The 18009-nt window shown below is 34.4% G+C and overlaps 1 protein-coding gene across 1 annotated transcript in view; it reads right to left on the bottom strand.

The window, feature by feature from the left end:
• Nucleotides 1–18009, bottom strand: part of Oxct1 (3-oxoacid CoA-transferase 1) — a 119621-nt gene that overhangs the window by 52624 nt on the left and 48988 nt on the right. Inside the window, exons 8-11 of the mRNA XM_033761347.1 lie at nucleotides 6111–6218; nucleotides 4511–4625; nucleotides 1831–1925; nucleotides 579–627 (exon numbers count right to left, since the gene is read on the bottom strand). Coding sequence (XP_033617238.1) covers nucleotides 579–627; nucleotides 1831–1925; nucleotides 4511–4625; nucleotides 6111–6218 — 367 coding nt within the window. The remainder of the gene's footprint in view (nucleotides 1–578; nucleotides 628–1830; nucleotides 1926–4510; nucleotides 4626–6110; nucleotides 6219–18009) is intronic.

Consider the following 18009-nt stretch of genomic DNA (forward strand, 5'->3'; position numbering starts at 1 on the left):
TTGCTGCTATAGATTCACTCCCACCTTCTCTACTAGAGACAGCTAACCTATTTTGACTTAGGATTGGCCAATAGGAGGCACAGGCTGGAGACTCAGCAGGGGAAATCTTACACCACACCAAGGCAGCTGCAAGTTGGTGGTATTTTTCTATCAAAGGCCATAACACCTATTAAGTGACCCTCTCCTATTGCTGCCCCCTTGAGGCCCACGGGTGATAATAACGCCCTGTGGGATTTAACCATCCAATCCTGTCCATACCCTTATAAGCTGTTCTTTCCTTTAATTTTTCTCAGTAATCCCATTGAAGAGCGTTCTCTATATATATATAGTCAGCACTCAGACTAACCCACCAAAGCTCTTCTATTAAGAAGGTCTCCAACTGCATTTTATCCTTTAATTTAGTCATCCCTGGATGAGAAAGAGATTTCAGAAAAAGACCAAAAAGGCTTATCTTAATGATAAACATAGTGGAGCCATCTCTAGGAAGAGACAAAGAACTGAGTCCAAATCCATGTTACCATATGGCACAAAGTTAGGGTAATAGCAAAGGTGAAATAATATATTACAAGTTGCTTTACCTGCATTGATTAGATCTGCATCAGCTTCATGTTCTAATGGATATGGACCCTGTCGAATACAGCATGTATTTAGTTACTAAAAAGAAACTTTTCCTGACTCATACACCAAAATTTAATATAAATAACTTTCTCATAGTTCCAGGAATGTTATTTATCATCCAAAGACTTGAGGTGAACCTTTTAAAAATAATTCCGTCATTTTCATAGCTATGTTTCTCATGTTGATTCGTCTTTCCACAGTAGTAGTTGTGACTGGGCAGATAATCATTTTCTTATCAGTTTGAAAGAAACATTTTGCTGTTACACATATAGGTCAATAAAACAAAAAAATAATTACCTAGTACCTAATTTGCAATCACTGTTATTCATTCAACCCTCCTAGTAGGATCAATGAATATCAACTACAGATACATTATTTGTCTAGAGGGACTTGAAAGCAGTTTCATTTTCCCAGGGTGCAGCCCTTAAAGGCTTGAGTTTGGAGTTCTAATATTATCTTTCTCTACACGGATATTTTAATGCTCCCTTTGCAACTTTTCATAATAAGTTTTCTTTTTAACTGTGTGTGTGTGTGTGTGTGTGTACACACTGGAGATCAAATTCAGGGCTTCACACGTGTTAGGCAAGTCTACCACTGAGACACATTCTTAGCCAATTCTGTATATACTTTATGAGGCAACTCTACTTATCTGAATAGAGCAAGTAGTTTCACAACATAACACATATTAAAGAGGGGGAAAAAGGAAAAGGAAGGGACATACAATAATGAGGAATGAGGAAATATTGTCTATAACATTTTTGCATACTTTCAAGAGACCAAGAATTCATCCTGTAAATAAACTGAAGTGGCAACCAATGCTTTAGATGTACAATTTGAATTTTCCTTTAAATGTTAACTATAGATAATTCACATTAAGTTATTTCTCTAGTCTTCGAAATGAGGAGCTTATCATTCAAGACAAATTTTAAGGTACTTGAAAGAATTGAAGTCTTTGACTTCAGTAGGAATCTGCTTTTATCCAGACACACATTTTTGTATCTTTGTAAATGGTCATGATTATCACTTCAGTTATTCAGTATCAACTATATGCCCATGGTCATTACTTATATACTACATACTAGATATACATTTTCTACATTTGTTGAATTAACAGTTAATGTATACTGGGAAATAAGATACTGGACATTCTGGAACTTGTAAGTAACCCATACCATACTTAATAATTAATGAAAATGTAAATCTCCATCTTACCAAACCCAGCACTCCATTTTCACTTTGAAGATGAACAGTCATATTCGGGCTTATAAAGTTGCTAGCCAGAAGAGGGATTCCTATGCCCAAATTAGCTAGAAAAAATAGATGTTAAGGTCTAGCACATTAAAGACAGAGATTATGCCATAAAATTCTGGACATATAAATCTGAACAGAAGTCATCTTTCTAGAGAACTTGCTGTAAATATAATTACTGGATATATTCCCTAATCACCCTCTGGGCGCTAGCTTGAAAACAAAAATCTCTAATTAGTCACAGCTTTTTCAATAACATTATCCTTTCCACAAGGAAATCAAAGGGTGGCTTCAGAAGCTAGTCACAAAGTCATTTTAATGAAAGTGTGAGACTCATTTTATTAATCTGCACAGCAAGTTTAGATGGATGTATAACTGATATATCATTAAACATAGCTTGATCTTTACTTAAAATCTATTTTCATTCATTCAAAACTCTTGCTAAAATACAGGTGATTTAATACTCAGAAACGATACCATTTTAAAATTTTCAAGCTTTTCAAGGATACCAAAATATCTGCCTAAAGTGTATCAATTCCTTTGGGTCACTGTACAACACTCATTGGTAACCAAATCTTCTTGGAAACATAAAGAGGAAAGGATTGGGTGTGATATGTTTCATCAGAGACAATAAGACCACATAAAAAGTATCTGTGTTAGGCATCAATGAGCTAACTGAAGTTTCCCTCTCTTAGATGATTAAACCAGGCTCCAACATGTTTGTACACCTTCATGTGGGTTCAATCCTGCTTCTCAATGCAGGCAGGCTGAGCAGATAAAAATATCCTGCCTGACTGCTATCCATTGCTGTTAACTGTCATTGCTCATGGCAGAATTCACCAAAATTCATACAAAGAATGATGGCCCTCTGATTAGTTCTACTTACAGGGATATCTTTACGAATCTAGGCCAGAAAAAAATAAACAAAGTTTATATATGCCACCAAATAAAAGGCCAAAAGGAAAACTTGATGACCCTAGTCACTTCTTGTGGACACAGTAAGACCATGAAGGTATAATGACAGCCTTATCACTCACTTCTTGGCAAAACACAGTCTAATGTAGTTATTTGTACTTCATTTCTCACTCTCATGGACATAACACACTGAGATAATAATTCCATCACTAACAGATATTTTCAGGTAATTGCAACCCAAATTATCATCCTTATACCTCAATTCTTGCATCGTACATTACAATTCTCTCAGTTTAAAAAATATTCTTTAATAAATCATATATCAGAGAGAAAAAAACTGCATTCTTTTGGTTGATAAGTAGGTGATATGAAAGGACAATATAGTTAAGTGGGTTGCCAATATTTTTCATACACAATACATAAATACTGAATAAAGAACAACTAGAAGTCATTATTATCTGAAGTTTGTGTTGTAGTCTGTTTTTAAAAATCAGTGGTAACTAAAGGTATAGGGGAAGTGAGAAGAGTAGGGGCAAGGAAATAAGGTAAAAGAAAAAAAATGTGAAAATGGAAATAAAGTGTTTGTAAATAGGGAAGGGAGGAGGGGGGTGAAGGGAGGGCAGGGATAAGGGGAAAAAATGAGAACCAAGACCTATCATGTAAAGGTTCAAGATCCCAATGATGGATGTAACTGTACTGTATACCTAAAATGTACCAATAAACTCATGAGAAAAAAAAATCAGTGGTAAATCAACTGATTGAGAGTAAGAGGAAAACCCAATGACTTTTACCTAAATCAAGATTCACTATGTCTCTTGCCTAGGAAGTAGTCAGATGAGTGGCATCATGATAAATCTTGTCCCCTATGTGAATTTCTCACCATATCACAAAATATAAACTCAAAAATAAAAATAAGAGATAGAAGTTTTTACAAAAGGACAAAAATAAAACTCTCTCAGTCATGATCATAGTTTAAATGACTAAGGAAGTTCACAAAACAAAAATACTTCTTATGTTTCTATTTCTTCATGTCCTAGGTCTTTAAGTATGGTTTTACCATATCCAAACCTCAACAAGTATTTATCATACACTATTTATATTTTTACTATATAGTTCAATGTTTTAGTGTATTAAAAATTAGCAAAATGGTAAACAGTCTTACTACTATTAAAAGCATTTAATCCAAATACTAATTGTTCTAAATCATGCCTACGCTAGCTCTTTTTTGCAAAATTTAAATCATTCACTGAATATCCCTATAAGGTATTAGCCATAAAAGAGTACATATATAAGATCCTTATGTAGGGAAGCAGTAATTAGTTAGGAAGGTGAATTTTATATTTCAATGAATGTGCAAATGTCAGGATACAGAGAAAATAAATATCACCTGTTATTACTAGTGATGTTGAGATTTGAAATCTTCATTATGGGTAACCTCTTTTCTAAATAAACTCTACTTTAATGTCAAACTGTACTGAAATCCACTGCATACGAGAAAATATGAAAGTGAATTCTTGGTTGCCACTTCATTTCAAAAAGGCAAACTGATTAAAATCCTAATTCCATATACCTTTGCATCCTCTGGTTACATGAAACATTTTGTACAAAAAGTAAAATATTTCTCAAGGGTTTTAAAAGTTACCATGGACTAGAGGTAAAGACCTACCGAGGAGACTTTGTAGCCTAATCAATACAAGAAACATACGTATTACGCCTTTAGAAAGGATACCATACATGCCGTCCTCAAATTCAAGAGCCGCCCGTCTGATGATACGTTCCCTTACATTATCTCCAGGCTTATCAGATTTGGTTTTTCCAGCACTTTCCTTCCGGATTGATAAACGCTTTACAATAAACAGAAATAAAGCATTCACGGTTGATGGTATCCTCTGTATTTTTTCATGCTACAATATAAAATTTTACTGAAGAAGTTAATTCTCAATACTACTAGAAGGCAGATCAATAATGCGTAAGTTCTCCTTTTTTGTGATATTGGGGATCAAACCCTTGGGTGCTCTACTACTAAGCTACATTCCCAACTGTTTTTATTTGTTTAATTATTTTAACTTTTGAGATAGAATCAGCTAAGTTCCCCAGGAGAGGACTTGAACTTGCAATTGCAATGGAAAGTTTTAAAAAATAATATTGTGACATTTGAAGACAGAAATTCTTCTTAAGGAAGTAAATGAACCCAGGAGAGCTTGAACTTGCAATTGCAATGGAAAGTTTTAAAAAATAATATTGTGACATTTGAAGACAGAAATTCTTCTTAAGGAAGTAAATGAAAGAATTCAGATTGATTTAAGGAAAATACACTGGTTTGGTCTCTTTGAAGTAAATAATCCCCCAGTTATTGTTATGCTGGCTGCCGCTACTGTTACTAATAAAACCTAAACTGGATTCTCTTCAGGTGTCCAAAGATTGAGCCAGAACAAAAAGAAGAATTGACCTTGGAAATCTGTTTCTCAGGGCTGTTGGAATGTGTTGACCAGGAATTGCTGCTGCCAACTGCCTATTTCCATCTGAAGAATCTAAACTGGTTTTGCCACATGACCAATCATACAAATCATGAAAATATCCAGAAGCCAGCCAGAAAACTATTTCCATTACTAAATCTCCTTGCCTCAGGTTTCTATTTGCAAATGTCCTATCCTTTTCCCAAGATCCCAGACAACAGTTTTAGATTTCAGTGTCTTTCTATTTGATGTCCACAGGGTAATAAATATCTCAATTCCCTCTTAGTGTGTGTCTATTCTGTTGCTGATCCCTGGACACTTTTGAAACTTGACATCAATGCCAGCCTAGCTGGTTATTCTTTATGCTCTCACTGGCCTTGGAATATCTTCAATGTTCCTGGTACTCAATTCTTGCCAAACTCATACTGACCTGCTGCCCAGAGCCCAAAACAAATTAAAAATTATATTCTTGCTGTACTGCATAAAAGTACAAAGTAATTTTAAGAGACACAGTTATTTGTAAGAAATGAACATTAAGATTACAACAGGGGTAAAAATCACCAAAGACTCTCTTATTCTATACCTTCTACAACAGTCAGCCAAAATCATACATTGTAAATTAGAATCATTACAGAAACCTGACAAACACAGGCTAGAGAATTACAGGATATGGAAATTTGCACTGTGTGAACACAAGGTCCCACTGGACTTGACAGTAACACAGTCCCTCACGATGGAGACATGAGAAGCTCCCACTAAGATCCAAAGCAAGACTTCTAGCTCAGCTCCAATCTCATCATCTGGAATGGCCTCAGCGACACATATCTTTGGGGTCATATTCCTGAATACTGACAGATAAGCTAAGTCAATTACCTCAATTCTTTTCTCATATTTTTCTCCCTTTATAAGGCGATGTACATAAATCTTAGGAATATGGATATCTTCTGGAGCAAATGATCCAATATCCACAATTTCTTCGACCTACACAAAGAGAAAAAACTTTAGGTAGTGAAAGCTTAAAATAAATGTTTTGGTTTTTTAAAAAATATATGTATATTCACTCCTAACTTAGATTAGATGTACAATGTAAAAATACATATGTGAATATGCATATCTTTCTATATATGGACACGTGTGTATTTGTGTAATGTCTATCATACTTTCCAGACCCACCAAAGACAAATTTAAGTACATATGTCTGAACATAAAATATAGAACATGAAGATCCAGAACTTATTCTCTTCCTAAAAGAGCTTTAGTTACAAATTTATCAAGTGGTTGTCAGTACAGCTGCTTGAACTTTCACAAATTGCAGTTCAGCTATGTGAAACTTGAAAGCACATACCCTAAACACAGATTTTCAAAATTAATGGGAAATTTATCACAGCAAAGACAAAAATCTGTAACAACATCTGCTTGATCAATTGAAGAGCATTTTAAATATAGATACAAATGCTATTTGCAACAGTTTTTAATTATTCTTGTTAGTTTCCTAGGATCGTGATAAAACTGCAATGACTGGAATAATTTAACTTAAAGATGGATAATTAATCTTAATATGGAAATTTCAAGAAGAAAATATTAACTAATAACTAGAAATACTAAAGTTAATTAGAATTAAAGTCATTCACAGAGCATACGGACACTTTGTAATAATATGAAGTATCCTCAAGTCGATCTGCTATTTTAGAATTCTTTTTAAAAATTGTCTTTTTTGTTGTTGTTGTTTGATTTTTTTTCCTTTATTGGTACATTTAGGTATACAATACAATTACATTCATCACTGGGATCTTGTACCTTTACATGACATATCTTGGTTCTTATATTTTCTCCATTCCCCTGGCCTCCCTTGACCCTTCTCTATTAAAAAAAAAAAAAGTCTTTGTTTCCATTTTATTCCTTTTCTCTTATTTTTTTCTTTTCTCTTCTTACAAAATTGGATTTTTTTGTATCAACATAAAAAATGCACAGACAAGAATCAAAAAATAAATAATCAAACTAATCTCTACATTGCTGTAGTCAAAGAATTAGCTTTCTAATTTAAGAAAAAGTGTAGCTTCAAACTCTAAAATCAGTTTAAAAACTATGAAATAAATTATAGAAACCTTTTCAGCCTATGTGTTTGAAGATAATAATGAAAATGTCTTTTTATGTTTAATGCTTCTCCAGAAAGTCAGGCCTTCAGAACTCTTACTTGAATTACTGTAGCAGCTTCCTAATTTGTCCTGCTGCCCTAACTGTTCCTTAGCAGGAGCAAGGAAGAAAAGGGAGAGGGAGAAGGAAAAGGAAAAGAGAGGAGTTTTATGGCTTCTATCTAAATGTCCACCAAAGCTTCATGGACTCTTAGGTGGGGCATTTCAGAGGTGGCTTCATCTACATGGACTAAGGGTATATGACAACTGAATTAGTCCGTTGATTGATTTAGCATAATTCTGGAGAACCCACCCTGGGTATGTGGGGCAGCAACCAGTAAATAGGCTTGTAATGTGAATGGAATAAAAGGGAAAGGGAGGATCACTGCTGGCTACTTTCTGCCTGTCTTGCCATGGGCTGTTTCTCCTCTGCCACGTCCCTCTGCTATGCTGCCCTACCTCCGAGCCAGCTTACTAAGGACTGACAATTCTACAAACTGTGAACTAAAATAAACCTTTCCTCCTTTAACTTTGGGTGTTGGATACTTTGTCTCAGCAACAAGAAATCTAACCAAGATGGAGAGAGAAAGGTGAGGAGGAACAAAAGGAGGAACAGGAGGAGGAGGAGAAGGATCAAGAAGAGGAGAAGTGGGAGGAGGAACAAGATGAAGAAAAGGAGGAGGAAGTTGTCTGTAAATTGGAATTGTTGATAGTAATCAATCTCATTCACTTTTTTTTTTTTTTTTTTTTTTTTCCCCCAAAAAGAATCATACCACAGTGATATATGTATACCCATGTTTATAGTGGCACTGTTTGTAATAGCTAAAACTTAGAAACAAACCTGCCTCGCAAGAGCAAGGACCAGAGTTCAATCCCTGGTACCAAAAAAGAAAAAGGAAAAAAAAAAAAAAGAAAAGAAAAGAAAGTTTCCTCAAAAAGCGTCAAATCAGTACATTTAATTACCGAAGCAATAACATCATAAATTTTACAACAAATAGAATGTGTCCTTTTATTTTAAAAAAGTAAAAATGTGGTTAAACATAATCACTTGCATGCTTTGTCATCATAACATGAACAATGTTCATATTGTAGAAAATTCACATGAAGCATTTGTCAAAACAATACCAGCACTTAACAGTTTTATAAATGTCAATTTTTAAAAAATCAAGTTTGCTCAGAGTTGGTTACTAGAGTTAACAGCAAAGCAAAAAAAACATCTGAAGTATAAACCAAGTGAAATACTTTCAGACCATCTATAAAGACTTTAAAAGGTCACAAGTAGGCTAGAAATGATGGTGCATGCCTATAAGCCAAGCACACCAGGCATGGTGGAACCTGTAATGCCAGCACTAGGGAGACTGAGGCAGGAAGACTGCCATGAGTTTGAGGCCAGGGTGGGCTACACAGTGTATTTGAGGCCAGCCTGAACTACCTAGAGAGACCTTGTTTCAAAAAAATACCACAAGAATCCTCACCAAGGATGGCAGAAAAATGTATCTCCTGACATTAGAAGTAACAGAGAGGATCAAGGACAGGGAAAAATAGCCAGCTGTAAGTGTCCTCAGACAGGATCAAGATGAAAGAAAGGTAGCTAAGAACAACCCAGACTTGTTCCTGGCACTAAGAATAGTTCTCACACAGTACCATCTGCTACAACTAGAAATCCAGACATTTCAGGCTTCTCTAATTAGTACTTGTCTTCAGTCATTAGCGGGAAAATAGAGACTAGGAAATGTTAATCATTATTGATTTGAACTTTGTTTTAAAAGGTTATTTTCTGTGCTCTCCACTCTCCCTTTTGCATAGTTCTGAAAAATTTTTATTTTAACACTCACAGAAAGATAAGTATTCATCCCTCAGTGAGAATGTTTTTATATTTACTTGGCAAACATTATGTATATCTCAAGTAAAAGAATAGCAGAGCTATAAAGCAATTGTGTTCTTAATTTATTATATTTCAGTTACTACCTCAATGTTTACAGGACCACAAAAGTTGGTCCTAACATAAAAGTCTGTTAGTAAAAAATGCTTCAGACCTGCAAAATTCTTTCTATAGTACAATGTGTGTGATGGGGTTCCCTGAGTCATTTGCTGAACTTTCAACAAAGTTAAGGAGGAATATTTTTCTTTTGCCAAGAAATGCCAAAGCAGACAACAACAGGCAATGAAGTCTACAATCATGAGTAATATGAAATAACCCCAAAATAGCAAAAAAAAAAAAAAAAAAAAAAAAAAAAAAAAAAAAAAAAAAAAAAAAAAAAAAAAAAAAAGAAAGAAAGAAAGACATGAAAAACTAGAAAAGTGCAAGAGTGAGGCAATGAGCAATATCAGAAAATGTTGCAAGCCAGATGCAAAGATGGTCTGGATGCTAATTTAACCCAGTGAATAAGTAAAAAGGGAAAATGTAGAGAAAAAGGGAGGTTAGCATGTAAGATATCATTCTCAAAAATCCAACAAAATTAAAAAAAAGCAAAACCAAAAGGAACAAGGAAGTTACTATCTTCTTAAGCTTCATGCTAAGGGATGAATAACAAGTGCAAATATATATGAGAAACTAATTTGAAAAAATGAAAGCTAAAAAGGGTCAAGAACAAATATCTAGTCTTAAATGTCTATATGGAAATGCACAGAGGCTACAAAGAATATGCAAAACACATAGCCATTCATATTAGATTTATTATACTCGTGTCTTTATTTTCAGTTCTCTCCATCACCTAAAAACAATGACAAACATGATTTCAAAGTCGCTACCAAAACTTGGTAAGTTAGATTTTGTGCCAAAAGACATTCTACAGTGTCTAGTGAAAATAAACTGGCAAAAGAACATGCTTTGTCAAGAAAAAGTGCACATGTCTGGGAAGCCACTACCTAGGGCTTAAAAGTGGTAAAGACTATTCAGAGTTTAAAAATAGAAACAATATCACACTGGAGGGCATATAATCAGACTCTTCACCCAAAAAAATATTTTTTGAAGTGACAAAACTGGCTTGGAAATTAAAAGAGTGATGTAATGAGATGATATGCAAATTATTTGAACAATTTCTATTCATCGTATTCTTCTGATAAATTCTGTATTGCCTTCTAACAATTTCTATCTTCCAGAATAAAACACTAATAGAAACAAGGGTTAAAAATGAGAACCAAGACCTGTCATGTAAAGGTACAAGATCCCAATAATGAATGTAACTGTACTGTATACCTACGATGTACCAATAAACTCAATTAAAAAAAAAAAAAAAAACACTGACAGAAACCATGACTCTAGACTCCCAGCTAACCAGGATAAATTGTTTGGTAATGTAGAAATGATGAAACTCTTGAAAGAAAATGACAATATAAAATTGGAATCTGTAAAAAACAAAGAAGTGAATCCTAGACACATATAGAATTATTTCTTGAATTTGAAGAAAAACAGACTTCAAAATGTTTGGAGGAAAAGGAAGCTAGATCAAATGGTCAGAAGCTAAAAAAAACAAATGGGCTTAAGAAGGACAAGAGCATCTCAAAACTTTCATTCTGACCATATGAAAACAGGTCATCTTGTTGATGAAAAGAATGTAAAGAAATGAGTACAGTAAGTATAAGATGTATCAGTAAGTATAACATGGATGAAGCAGGTCACATAAAAGACAGACATGAATGACCTAGGACAAAAAGAAATCACCTGAAACCTTAAGAGAAATTTCAAAAGGTAAAAAATTGGAACAAGATGGCCTTGTCCAAAATGATAAAGGATGGCTTCTCATGAAATTTTGTTGTTGCTGCTGTGCAATTTAAAAATGATAATCATCACTGTTTGGGCAGAAGACAGGAAAAAAAACAGCAGCTCAATTCCATTGAGCTTCAGTCTTTGCCCACCAGCGAGAAAGAAAGAGCAGAATTAAAAGAGTATTAATGAAGAATTGAATTCCAAGAAGAGACATCCCAGTTTGCTGAACTAATTGCAGACTGTAGAACCCTAAAAATTATTTCTCAGGTGCTTTAAGAGCCTGGAAAAAGGATCACAGAATTACTGTCAAGTGAAAAATGATGGTTCTATCAGCAGACGAAAACAGGCAACTCCTTTTCAGAATGTGGGCTCAGTCCACAGTAGTATTCTAGAATGGATTATTAAACAGATGGTGTGTGCTGCCATAAAGAAAGAACAGAATATTACTGGACAGCAGAATAGGTTTCACCCAAATCAAGTCATGCAAAATGAACTTCAGTAATTTATGATTGAGCTAGCACATATGGGGGCCAAGAGAAAACAGTACTTGTATATGATTGTGCAACACTTCTTGTTAAGTTCCTTACAGAAGAGCTTTATGGGTATAATGGGAAAATATTACTTCATTCCTTCACTTTAAATCAACAAAAGCACACTAAGCATGGATTAGATTTGTCAAGGAAGAAAACAGACAGATTGGCTGCTCTACTTGATGGCTTAACAGAGCTTTAAAAGGAACTTTCCAGTGCTGTGTTTGGAGAAACATGTACTTAAGAATCAAATGAAAGGTAAAAGTCTATTTACAGACACACACACACACACACACACTTTCTTTACTAATAAAATTCTTCATAAAATTTTATATCTTCCCATGCCCAACTCCTGGCCCCAGGCTACACTTCACATTAGGAGAGAGACCCTTGCTCTATAGTTCTCCGGAGTTTGGTCCTCCCTTTTCAATATCAGCACCATGATCTTAAATGAAAATAGGGAGGCTGGTATTCTGATTAAGGGACAAGGTCTGGGCACAAGAGGCAATTCTGAACAGAGAAGACAATCTCAGGCTCATGCCTACAAGTATTTTACCAAAAGTTTGGTTTGGTGAGAAAAGTCAAGTTCCAAAAATCCAACCACTCATGCTTCAGGAATAGTATGCTTCAGGATCAAACTACCATCTTTATACTACAGTAATGAAGCATTCATTTTGTTTCCTACAATTAAGTTTTTGGGTTTTTTTGCAACTAAAGTAAGGTGCCAAGAAAAACTTCTGACTGGTTTCAGTAGCAAGAACAGGTGAGCTTCATTGGCCCTTTAGGTATCTTTATAAATATAGTTTCTATTAACTATAAAAATAATTTAATTTTTATTTGGCATCTTATGGCTCACTGTCATTACAATATTATTTTTTAGTTTAATCCTTGTTCCACTGCACAGACCCCTACCTTTGCCTTGCCTTCTTCTTACTGCCCTTTGAACTAATGTTATCTTGCATATTTTCTATCTTGTAATCTACTTTATATCATCTCTGGAACAAAATCAGTAAAAACTAAAGAGTATGCTTATCATATTGAAGAATCATATAAGACCAGAAAGAATAGCTAATATTTAAAAATAGTTTAAGAAAAGTTTATTTTCACTTCCACTGTCTCTTGTTATTAGATTTATTATCAAAACAGTCTAATCCATGCTGATATTTTGCCTACACATTTTATTTGACCAAAAATGCCAATTTTCACCAAAAATAACATTCAGGCAATGTTTTAAATATCCAAATTTTATTTGTTATAACTTTACTAAAAGAAAATTTCATTAGAACTATAGCAAACCCTAACAAATAATTAAAATTAATACAGCTATCTACCCAAACGAATTAAAATACTTCTAACACAGTTGTTCAAAGCACCAGGCTTATCTATAATAGTGAGACAAAAATTAGGCCATTATCATATACTTCTGGAAACACAGGGAGACATGATATAAATAGTAGAATCAAACTAGAACATTTTTAAATGAAGAGAGTTATGGAGAAGGAGGAAGAAAAAATTGTCTTGAGTTTTATAGCCACAGAAAAATGATCAGTGCTGCCAAATAAAACTTTAAAAGGTTATTCTTTTAAGACTATTCCTCTCTTTAATCCGCTTGGATTTTAATTTAGTGCATGGTGAGAAATAAGGGTCCAGTTTTAATCTTTGGCAGGTTGAGAGCCAGTTTTTCCAACACCAACTCTTTTATTAAAGAGGCTACATTTCCTCCAGTGAGGATGGTTGGCTCCTTTGTCAAAGATGACAGAGCTGAGTACACCTGGAGTTGTTTTTGTGCCTTCCAGTTTGTTCCATTGATCCTCAGGTCTATTTTTTGCCAGTACCATGCTGTTTTTATCACAGTGGCTTTGTACTACAGTTTCAAATTGGGAATTGTTATACCCGCTGCCATGTGTCTGTTGCCTAGGATGGCTTTTGCTATTCTAGGTCTCTTCCGATTCCAAATGAATTTTTGGATTCTTTTTCCTAGTTCTGTGAAATATAGTGTTGAAATTTCAACTGGTATTGCACTGAATCTGTATAGCAGTTTTTGAAGTATGGCCATTTTCACTATGTTGATTTTTCCTATCAAGGAGCAGGAGATATCGTTCCATTTTCTTTTTTTTTTCTTCATTCAGTTCATTGGTACATTTTAGGTATACAGTACAGTTACATTCATCATTGGGATCTTGTACCTTCACATGACAGGTCTTGGTTCTCATTTTTTCCCCTTGTCCCTGCCCTCCCTTCTCCCCCTCCTCCCCTCCCCATTTACAAACATTTTATTTCCATTTTTTCAGTTTCTCATATTTTTTCCTCTCCCTTATTACATTTCGCCCACCCTTCCCACTTTCCATACACCTTTAGCCCTTTACTTCCTCTTTCACATTATTAATTATCTCATTAGGATCCTGTGTACTATTACAGTTTTTCACACCAGAGAAACTATTTGGTATTTCAGTTAAAGAAATCTCTATATGAATATTAAAAATAGGGAATCCTAAAATAAAACTAAAAAGGAAAGTAAAAGAGAAAAGAAAATGATGTAAGATTAAAATAATCCTTAATTCTGAAGATGAAAATGGTCCCTTAACTTATTTAAATTGCTTCTTGCTCTTGTAGTCTTATCTTATTGTTTTCATTATTTAGAGAATACTTTATTAGTTTCTGTAATCAAACCCAAATAGATATGACCTTACATATTTAGTACAGTGCATTTTCCCTGTACAAATGGAAAAAATATATATAAATAAATAAAAATTTTAAAAATTAACATTTCTAGACCAATACGGCTGTCCATTTCTGTACAATGCCAACTCAACAAAGTAAATTGGGATAACTTTTTCCAAAGTTGACAGCACCATTAAAGTTTCCCAAAATTCAATTTATACATACATATATATATACACATACATATATCTACATACATACATACATATATATATACATACATACATATATATACATACATATATATATACATAGATATATATATATATACATATAAAGACTAACAATAGCAGTATGTTATGCATCGATAACAGCAACAGCTTTTCCAGGTTCTGCAGTCATCTGATCAAAATTATAGACATTCAGCACATTCCATTAAAAAAAAAAACAAAGAAAATAATAATATCCAGAAAACAGCAAAGTTCTGTTGCTGTTGTGATATCTGGCACCATTTTTGTTATTAGCATCTTAATCATCATCTGGAAAGAGAACATTCTAGAGTAATATCATTAAATATAGCTCTGATAAAGCACAGTCACTACTATGTATCATAAAGCAGGTACAAGGTATTTTACATTCACAGAGGTATGATACAGTAGCTTCCTACATCAATAATACTAGAATCCGTTTTGGTTTGAAATTTACTTTGTCTGCAAATAAGATTGCTACCCCTGTTTTTTTCTGGGCTCCTGTCACATGGATAATTGTTTTCTATCCTTTCGCTTTCAGTGTATGGGCTTCTTTTTTGCACTAGGTGTGTTTCTTGTATACAACATATTGTTGGATTTTGCTTCATTCCATTCTCTTATATCTTTTTTTATCTTTTTTCAGAGTGCTGTAGTTTTCAGTGTAGAGGTCTTTTGCTTCTTTCATTAGATTGATTCCTAGATACTTCATTTGTTCGGATGCTATTGTGAAAGGAATTGTTTCCCTAATTTCTCTCTCAGTGAGTCTGTTATTTGTGTACAAGAAGGCTATTGAGTTTTGAGTGCTGACCTTGTATCCAGCTACTCTGCTAAAAGTTTCAATTAAGTCTAGAAGTCTTTTGGTGGAATTTTTTGGGTCTTCAATTGCTGGAAGATAAGTTAGGTAGAACTACTGAAGACATTGGCATAAGAAAAGACTTTACAAACAAATCCTCAGTAGCAGGGAAACTAGCAGAAAGAATCAACAACTGGGATCTCCTCTTATTAAAAAGCTTCTGCACTGCAAAAGAAACCATCAACAGCACTGAGAGACAACCTACAATGTGGGAAAAAGTTTTTACCAGCTGCTCCTCAGACAAAGGACTGTTATCTAGAATATACAAAGAACTCAAAACAATCAGCTCCCCCAAATATAAGGACCCGATTCAAAAATTGGCATCTGAAATGAACAGATATGTCTCAGACAAAGAAGTAAAAGCATCAAGTAAATATATGAAAAAATGCTCCACATCACTGATCATTCGAGAGATGCAGATGAAAACAACACTGAGATTCCACCTCACCCCACAAAGAATGGCTGCTATCAAGAAATCAAACAATAACAAATGTTGGCAGGGTTGTGGGGAGAAGGGAACCCTTCTCCATTGTTGTTGGGAGTGCAGACTGGTGCAACCACTATGGAAATCAATATGGGGATACCTCAAAGAGCTGGGACTAGAGGTTCCATTTGACCCAGCCATCCCTCTGCTGGGTATCTTTCCAAAAGAATTAAAAGAATCATATCACAGTGATATATGTGCACCCATGGTTATAGCGGCACAGTATGTAATAGCTAAAACTTGGAAACAGCCTATGTGCCCATCTGTTGGAAACTGGATAAAGAAAATGTAGTTTTTCTATTGAATGGAATACTACTCAGCCATAAAGAATGAGAAATTTGATTCTTTCGTAGGAAAATGGATACAAATTGAGGATATAATCCTAAGTGAAATAAATGAGTCACAGATGTGTAAATACCGAATAGTTTCTCTGGTGTGAACAAACTATAATAGTACATAAGATCCGAATGAGATAACTGACAATGTGAAATAGGAAGAAACGGTCTAAAGGTGTAGGGAAAGTGGGAAGGGTAGGAGAAAGGTAATAAGGGAAAGAAAAACATATGAGAAAATGGAAATAAAGTAATTGTAAAGGGGGAGGGGAGGAGAGGGTGAAGGGAGGGCAAGGACAAGGGGAGAAAATGAGAACCAAGACCTGACATGTAAAAGTACAAGATCCCAAAGATGAATGTAACTGTACTGTATACCTAAAATGTACCAATAAACTCAATGAGAAAGAAAAAAGACTGTTCCTCTCAATTTGGGGCTGTTAATAATTCTTGGAGCTTTTTATATTGCAAAAACACAACATTTAACACATTAACTGGAAAGCAGAATTGGGTTAAATGATAGCATTTGTAGAAGACAGTTAATGGTTGCTAATTCTAACAAAGATTGTGACTTTAATTCATCATGTGAGTGACTCAATAATCCCTAAATTTAAAATCATGCAGCAAGTGCAGTAAAATCAGAGCTTTCTTTATTAATTTAATCTTTTAAATGTTCTCCACATTTTATTTCTACAGAGCAATAACAAGCAAAAATTGTGTTAACAAAATTAAAATATCATGTTTATTTTTCCCAATTTACTGTGAGGAGATGTAAGACTAAAAAAGCCAAACTTGGGTGGGGGATTTAGCTCAGTGGTTCCGCCACCTGCCTATCAAGCATAAGGACCCAAGTTCAATCCCCGGTACAAAATAAAACAAAAAGCCAAACTTCATGACACAATATGCTCTTTCCCCTCTGTGGGTCTACTTCCAAAACTATACCTTTCAGTCTTAGAGAAATTCAAACATCTTATCACAGTCTCGGCTATGACTTTAGCAGTAAGTTCAAATTTCCCTTTCCTTCATACAAATAGCAGGGCCTAACAATCAGTTCACAGCTAGTATCACTTGGTTCCAGTGTTTTCCAACAAGTTGAATCACAACAACTAGTCATTGCTAGGAAAGCAAGGCCAGTTTTAGCTAAGTGTCTTCTCTGGACATGGCTTATCACCCTCAAAACTCAACACAATATTTGAAAAGTTGAGAATGACAATTAAAAGATAACACCTTGATCTTCAAGACAGAATTTCATCCATTTTAAAAAGTGTGGGTATGATGGTTGATGAAGAATAGCATTAATTGGTACCAATATTTTGTAAGAGAGGCTTTTATTTGGATGATTCTCTTATTAAGTATTTCATTTGCTTCTACAATTAAAAACTAAGAAGAAAACAGAATCTGAAATAAAGACCATACTGGATTTGGAGTCAGAGATGCAGATTATGCTTTCTGCCCTAAAATCATTCAAGAGTTTGTTCTTAATATAAACCATTTAGGGTCATCTAAAGGGATCTGTATAATGTAGAAGCTGAACATAAATGATGCAGAATATTCTTCCCTGCCTTTGCAAATTACGTGTCTACATTAGTTCTTAGCTATCTTATATAACAAGCCCATAAAGAACACTGTCTTCCTAATCATTCTGGGTTGTTGAACCCCCTAATTCCATGCCACTCAGTTTATCTTCCATTCCTTCTGCACCTGTGTACTTTCTATGCCAATTCTCTCCTAACTACACTGTTGCATTTATAAAGCCAGTTTATCTGTCACCAATTTATACCCTCCTCTTGTATATACAGTTAATTATCATACAGTATGTGTTCTAC

Source organism: Fukomys damarensis, unplaced genomic scaffold, assembly GCF_012274545.1.
Source record: "Fukomys damarensis isolate Sample0158 unplaced genomic scaffold, DMR_v1.0_HiC HiC_scaffold_1, whole genome shotgun sequence".
NCBI lineage: Eukaryota > Metazoa > Chordata > Mammalia > Rodentia > Bathyergidae > Fukomys > Fukomys damarensis.